At 35.5% G+C, this 7,671-nt stretch overlaps 1 protein-coding gene and 1 pseudogene across 2 annotated transcripts; one reads left to right on the forward strand and one right to left on the reverse strand.

Moving 5' to 3' along the window:
* LOC124898439 overlaps positions 1-344 on the forward strand; it is a 14,186-nt pseudogene extending 13,842 nt beyond the window's left edge.
* Positions 345-1,795: 1,451 nt separating this feature from the next.
* LOC107870407 lies at positions 1,796-6,797 on the reverse strand. 2 transcript variants are annotated; one of them, XM_047412598.1, is made up of 4 exons: positions 6,402-6,782; positions 3,898-4,019; positions 2,848-2,979; positions 1,895-2,088 (listed from the first exon to the last, which is right to left on the reverse strand). In XM_047412598.1, exons 1-3 carry the CDS (start codon positions 6,685-6,687, stop codon positions 2,854-2,856), a joined length of 534 nt encoding a protein of 177 aa, XP_047268554.1. In that variant the 5' UTR covers positions 6,688-6,782; the 3' UTR covers positions 1,895-2,088; positions 2,848-2,853. The 2 variants fall into 2 exon arrangements, with proteins under 2 accessions (XP_016572420.2, XP_047268554.1); XM_016716934.2 differs by lacking the exon at positions 2,848-2,979 and having other exon boundaries at positions 1,796-2,088; positions 6,402-6,797.
* Between the last annotated feature and the right edge of the window lie 874 nt (positions 6,798-7,671).

Below are 7,671 nucleotides of genomic sequence, written 5' to 3' on the forward strand. Positions count from 1 at the left end.
CGAAACCGAACCGTTTACCCAATAAATTTTTTTATAAAACCAATAAAAAATAGTTAACCCAATAACCCAATAACATTTTTATCGATTCAGTTTATCGGTCAGTTCAATTTTTGTACACCCCTACGCTACACTGAACTGAATGAACCAATTCCTGATCAAGTCACCAATGAGGAACAACTCAAGAGGTATATTGTATTATAGGATTTTTTATATATGTCACAACAATAATCTCTACATCTTCATGAACTAATTATTTATTTTGTGTATGTCTTTGCCACAGATTTGCAAAGTTATTGGTTGATGAAAGAAAACGTCGTTGCAACTTATCATCATATCTGTCCTAGTATATGTTGTCGAACCAGTTGTATATCTTTTTTTAAAATTAATAGTTCCATTTTATGATGGAGGAGTTAGGCATGACTCCAACCTGTATATTTATCAAAAATCATAATTATACGGAGGAGGACGTAAACCTTAGCCTCCAGAACATGATGAAAGTTGGCTATAACCAAAATCTTGAGCAATTGTTTACAAAAATATCCAGCAAATGCATAGATATAGGACCAGATCCTTGAGAAATTTGTAACACCTTTAGGAGATGCTATGTACAGAGAAGACATAAGAAGCAAGAGGTCATCTAGTAGTATTGGTAACATATTTGTTCTTCTTTCGACTGAACCTGAAATTAGGAATTCCATCAGCTTCTAGCTTCACCTAGGCTCTGATGTTAGCAGGAATAGAAGCAGTCTCATTGAAGATGGATAAAGTCTTGGTAACTTCTCCCAAATGTGCAAGGATGTTGGCGGGTATTATTACCCTCTCTAAGTGTATGATAAAAGATGAAATTTCTATTCTTGATCAGGTCCACAATTTATTCTATGACTTGAATAAGTTGTCATGGAGATTTTTTTAACTCTCTTGATAAAATTTATAATAATCATAGGTATATTATATATTGTATATCTTTAGTTAAAATTATGTCTATATGTTGTGTATATATTAATTCCCAATTAGTTTCCTTTTCTCTCACTTTTTTATAGAGAGGTGAGGGTGCAGTTATTAGGATATTATGTTAGATAGATTCAATTTAACATCTCATTTTTGTATTTCAATTCAATTAATAAATTAAATATTTGTATCAAAATTCTTAATGGTCACCATTTTACAGAAAGAGACAAATATAAACACCCCCCGCTCAAGCTTTCAAAAATGACTTCAACAATAGATAGGTATATGTCTCTTAATTTGCGAAAGCAAGAAAATTTAGTATTATATTTTTTCTTTATACCACTATTTTTACTCAAATAACTGCATAAAAAATAATAGTCAAATTTATAATTTCAAAATATCATTAATGGTGCTAATTTTATAAAAAAAATTAAATGGGGAAGGTTTTTTTATTATGAATGAATTCCTAATTTTACTATAAAGTTTTCTTATAATAGCTAAATTCTGACTGATAATATTTTTAGATACGTTTTACGAGCGTGATTTTTTTTCCAAAAAAAAAAAAAAAAAGTCCTGATTGTTTTGTTTTTCAACTAGTATTTCTTTTCCAAATGAGTACCCTTTTTTGTGGAATATTTGCTACACACAGTTTGATTAATTCCCAAGTTTAATATCTTTTAACTTCAAGCCTTAGAGCTGTGTTCTTCAAATGGAGGAAGAGAATTTAGAATTGACCATTTCAAAAAGGTTGCACTTTTGTTTTTGGATTGTTTATGCAACTCACCTTTCAACTTCTAAACCTAATTTATTTTAACATAAGATTAAACTAAACAAAAAGACAAGGAGATTTAAACATCAAACTGAAGAAAAACATAACAGTAAAAATTGTGTTGAAGGAAATTGTGCCTAATTAAAGAAGGGGTTGAAAGTTATTCTCTTAAAAAACAAGAGAAAAACTTAGCAGATTGAAACTTATCAAGCCATGGCTGCCTTCTTCTCTTCCTCAAACTTCTTCAGTTCTACCAGTCTTTCTGCCCATGCTCTATCCCTAGCAACTGCAGCCATCTTTCGCTCTACTCGCTTTATCATTTTCTTCCGGTTTGCCTCCTGCAACTGAGCCTTACGCTTCTTCTTCTCAGCCTACACATGAATAAAACCTCAAACTTATAGCAAAGGACTGCTGAAAGAATCACAGGAAGCAAACTCAGTTTATTAATTCAATGAATGGAGAAAATTATCGAAGTCCTTGAAAGAAAGTTATTTTCCCTCTGAATGGCCATATGAAGAATGATATATACAATGATCCAAATAGTGCTGAACCTTAAGTTGCCAACTTTAATGCTTGATCCCAACCAAGAAAATTCAGTGAGTCAACAGTAAGGGAAAAAAGTCTGTATAAGAAGACAGATCCTCAGAACATGAAAGTAGACCCAATCAACACGCACGCAGATATTGATATTTCCAGGACAAGGAGATCAAATAGATAGTGCATTGATAAGGAAAGAAGGCATTCTCATACTTGATTATTTCTTTCTATCTGGTTATATGCTTGGAACTACACAAAGCAATAATTGCTAGTATATGTAAAAAGTGATCTCCAACTCTTAAGTTTTAGCAGAGAGACGCAGGGCTTGATTTGCTGATTCAGTTTAGTGTTAGCAACTTGCTTTGCTGTGTTTATTGGATAAATCTGTGAATGGTTGTATACCGTCTTTTATTTATTTTTGGCCTTGTGAATTTCATTTTGTGCTTTGGGATACAGGCAACCAAGACAAGGCAGAGTTGGATAGTCTCATTTTATTGTATCAGTCATGGAACTTGGAAAGCATGGTCATTAACAAATGCATTGACTAACAAGCACTTGATTTCAACTCGAAATATATAACAACAACAACATACCCGTGATCAAAGATTTCCAGCTTTAATGATTGACATGCAGCAAGAGACCCTTTCATGCAATAAATTTTTCACTTTGTTTAACTGTCCTCCTACACTAGTTCCACAGCAGGATAAGTAGGATTCAATCATCTGCTGCAAGAGCTTATTAAAACTTTATTAGAGCATGGTTCCCGCCCCCCTGCTATATTTGTTGGGTGTGTATCATTGTAGACACTGGAGTCTTAAGAAACATTCAGACATAGAGACATGCAACAAACCAATATGTAGTGCATCAAAACACCAAACAAACCATGGATCATCAGCTTTACGAAAGCATTCACAAAGACTCAATGAGGCTAGAGTGAGCGTGGAATGTATTACTTACACCCTTGCTAATATTACTGGTGTATCCATTTCACACTGACAAATATTTTTGACAAAAAAGCTTAACAGTTGCTTAGTCTAAAGTAAGAAACATGGCAGTGGGTATAGTATCTTAGAGGTTGGTGTTTATTGAGGTTGCAATCAACAGAATTTACTTGTGAAAAATGGCAATAGGAGAAATTGCGATATTTTCAATTTCCAAGTAAGAATAGAGATGATAAGTTGAGGTTAAAAAGGGAGATACAAAAATATGCATGGGACTTGGGAGTAAACTGAAAACGTTGAAAAAGAAAAGAATGGGATAATAAAAGTACATGAAAGAAACTTTACAAAGATTTAGCTCTGATCCTGCAGACAGCCAATGCAATTTTGAATTTGCATTATAGACACAATATCATATCCATCTAATAACCATCCTAAGTCAGAAATTAGCATATGAACGGCCTTTTGCATATTAAATTCAACCATAATGTCCAGTTTCTGATTGCTAGTTATGACTGCAGTTCATGACCCTTAAGTTTTCAATAAACCATGTTAGCTTAAATTTTCTCTAGCACATCTTAAATGTCCAATTATCTACTGATCAAGAAAAAACATGATCTTCTGCCCAATTCTCTTCTACTCATCAAAAAACTACACATTCATCATCAAAAAGGATAAAGGGAATCAAAAGTTGTGCTGACATACCAATATAAATGCCTTCCGCTGCGCGATTCGCTTTTTCTCATTCCTTCGCTTGACACTTCCTTCATTGGGATTGTTTGGACTTATAGGTTCACCAGGGGTATATTTTACCCACGCATATGGACCTAAATTCCAAAAGAAATACAAGCTTGTAATTTCTTTTCATTCCGTCATAATCCAAAAGTCAATAAAAATCCTAAACATACCAAGTGTGTTTGGTATCACAGACAATGTTTTCCTTTTCTTGTTGTGAAGCTAATTTGAATTGTTGAAATATGTTTTTCTCAAATGAAATATTTTCCACCAAAAGAAGTCATTTTTCTTTACAATCCCAACTTTTACTCTACAATAACCAGCAATTAGACATTGTTGTGACTGTGATCACTCAAAAATTCATCCAAGGTGTGGCCTAGTCATCAATAACGTGGGTTGAAAATCATGACGTCTCGGTTTTTTTTTTTTTTTTTTTGAGAAAGGTAACATATTTTATAAACAAGGGAATTCACAAAAGGTATTCCAGTATTAATTACAATCAGAAGTCACAGTAGAAAGCTCCTCCTATGATCTCATACAACAACAACAACAACAAACCCAGTATATTCCCACATCGTGGGGCCTGGGGAGGGTAGAGTGTATGCAGTCCATACAACTACCTCTAAAGAAGTAGGGAGGTTGTTTCCGATAGACCCCCGGCTCAAGACAAAGGACAATATATATAGAAAAAAAAATGCATGGAACATGATAAAAAGTATGACATTCACCAAAAATATTGAACACTGCCAAACAAGGACACCAAAGCCCTCCTACCTACTGCCTACGACCCAACCACACACCTTAGCCCTCTATGCTAATGTTTTTCCTCTATACCTTCCTATCCTGGGTCATGTCCTCAGTCAGCTGTAACTGCTCCATGTAATCTAAAATGCAAGGAGTATCCTCTTCTTCTGGAGGATACTCATGTTTACACCAAAATGTATTCAATCAGAAACAAAAAGCATTAGGTGATTTCTTCCTATCTATCCTAATCTTGGTAGCCAGAGTTACCTAGTACCTAGTACCTGTTGCGGGTGGGAGATGGAAAGTATCCCGTGGAACTAGTCAAGGCGAGCAAAAGCTGACCCAAACACCATGATTACCAAAAATAGAAAATGTGACCACTCAAAAATATCATCAAATGATCAAACTCGTGTTCCAACCTCCACCTGATACCATTACAATCTCAACTAAACACTAGAAAATGATTAAATAAACGATTTCTCAAGCTAAAATCAAGGACAAAGCTAGGGTACCGCAAGGATTGAAAAATAACACTGTGTATATGCATGGTCAAATTACATTTTTATGTATATATAGTAGGTATTGAACCCATTGGTTTCTTCCTATGTTTACTCCTTAATGAAAATCCTTTCTGCATCGGCTAAATTATTTCCTACGAAAGACACTTTCTATGTAAAAGGATATTTGTCTATACCAAAAGCACCCAAAAACATTGAGTAACTTCTTTTGATGACCAAGGTGCACTGGCCAGCTGCGTCCACCGAGTACCTGGCACCTCCCCACCAGCACCAGGTATTAAGTAACTCTTAAGTAATTCCACCATGTACCCGGCACCTCCCACCAACGACCGGTACTAAGCAACTCTAAGTAATTCCACCAGGTACCTGGCACCTCCCACCATTAACAGGTACTAAGCTACTCTAAGTAATTCCACCATATACCTGGCACCTCCCAGCACCACCAGGTACCAAGTGCAACTCTTAAGTAATTCCGCCAAGTACCTGGCCACTCCCACTAGCACCAGGTACTAAGCAACTCCCAGTAATTCCACCACCTCCCACCAGCACCAGGTACTAAGAAACTCCCAGTAATTCCACCACCTCCCACCAGCACCAGGCACTAAGCAACTCTAAGTAATTCCAATAGGTACTTGGCACTTTCCACTAGCACCAGGTACTAAGTATCTCTGCCCACCAAAGCTAGAACGATGGGAAGAAATCACTAGCATTTTGTCTCCGACTGGAATTTGAACCTAAAACCTCACGGGGCTCATAATTTAAAAGGACAGTCTGATGCCCTAAACCTCCCACTATGCGCAAGGACAAGACCGGGGAAGGGCCCTGCCACAAGGGTGTATTCTACGTAGCCTTATCTTGCATTTCTGCCAGAGGCTTCGAATTTCTTTTCTAATTCTGCTTGTTGGTTCTTTAAGAAATCAAAATTTAATTCTATTTTATCTAACAATTTCTTTTGTTTGTTTTGCAGGTCTTCTAATATCTCTAGAGTTTTTAATATTTTTGTATTTTCTTGTTGAATCTGTTTCCAAGGCTTGAACCCGTTTCCTGCCGGTCACACGGCAACAACTTTATTACCATATACTCCAAGGCTCCCCTTCCATAATTTGCATAACGAAATGCCCAAATCCAAAAATGGCATAAACCCTTAAACCCTAATTTGCAAAGTCAAACTACTACAAAAAAAATGATTACAACTGGAAAATGAAGGCTAACCTGGAGGTCTCAAGCTAGCTCTTTTACGTTTAGGTTTATAACTCGGTCTCCGTTTCGGTAAGCGAGTATCAGTTAAGCTGTGAAAAGCAGCAACAGAAGCAGCGTTGGACGGTGGAATCCATGGAAGTTTTGGTCGGAAAGTGCTGAATAAATTCCGACGGAGTTCCGTTACCGGAGATATGGTATTCGCCGGAGAGGTGATCGGAGTGAAAGCGGATAGGGGTCGGGTCGATAAGAGTGCGCGTGAAACGGGTCGGATTATGGATCTTAGGGATCCGAAGCCCATGGCAGGAAATTAGTGACGGCGTTTTTGAAGTAGTTTGACAGTGTTTGGGAAGAAAGGAAAAGTGATGGAGTGAGAGCTATCTGAATTATTTTGTGTGATTTTAAGGCTTTGTTTGGTGAGAAATATTTACTTTTTTTAATTTATTTATTTTTTACTTTGTTCAAAAAATGACTTTGATCATAAAAACTCTAAATATTTGTCTAGCCCATTTTAATTTTTTTCACTCCCACTTCTCTCACAAAAATAAAACATAACTTTAATTTATATTCATGTCAAACACAACTCCAATTCATTTTTTTCTTTTCATTTTGGTGATCTAATTTTATGTCTTTGTGTTTTTATTGTTTTACAATCGTGGTGTTGAGGTTATCTGTGGCGCATATTAATTAATTTCACGGGATATTTGTCACCTCCCACTAGAAATAAGCAGACATCAAGTAACTTTGATACATCAAGGCTGAAGCACACCGGAAGAAATCACCTAGTGTATTTTGTCTCTGCAGAAAAATTGAACCTAAATTCTTATAGTGATCAACACACGCCATTGATTAGTAGACCACACCCTTAAATGTGTCTTAACGTTTTATTAGTGCACTGATTGATGAATTATTTTTGAATTGATATTTATATATAACTTAAGTGGATAATCGAGATAACTTGAATTAGATTGAACTTTAGTGAAAATATAGATGAGTCAAAGTATTGTAATTGAATCGTGTCAAGTTAGTTAAATAAAAGCAAATTGAATTGAGTCGAATTTTAAGCATATGCTCGATCCGTTGGCTATTTTTGTAGACATGAACTTAAATGAATTAATCGAGATTAGTCAAATCAAATTAAAGTTCACAAAAAATCTAGTTGAGTCAAAGTAAAATTTGATTTTAAATTGAATTGTATCAAACTAACTTAAATACAAGCAAATTGAATCAACTCGAGATTGAGCCAGCTCGATTCATTTTCTAGCGTTGTAGATATGAATTTAGT

The sequence above is a fragment of the Capsicum annuum genome, chromosome 5 (genome assembly GCF_002878395.1).
Source record: "Capsicum annuum cultivar UCD-10X-F1 chromosome 5, UCD10Xv1.1, whole genome shotgun sequence".
Classification (NCBI taxonomy): domain Eukaryota; kingdom Viridiplantae; phylum Streptophyta; class Magnoliopsida; order Solanales; family Solanaceae; genus Capsicum; species Capsicum annuum.

Bases quoted from the DNA above. Each gene is read 5' to 3' on its own strand.
- LOC107870407 (XM_016716934.2), bottom strand. From the start codon at position 6,687: ATGGGCTTCGGATCCCTAAGATCCATAATCCGACCCGTTTCACGCGCA. The intron at 4,020-6,401 runs GTTAGCCTTCAT...TTTGGAATTTAG, and splicing joins AGCTAGCTTGAGACCTCCAG to GTCCATATGCGTGGGTAAAA. The intron at 2,089-3,897 runs GTATGTCAGCAC...ATTCATGTGTAG, and splicing joins AGCGGAAGGCATTTATATTG to GCTGAGAAGAAGAAGCGTAA.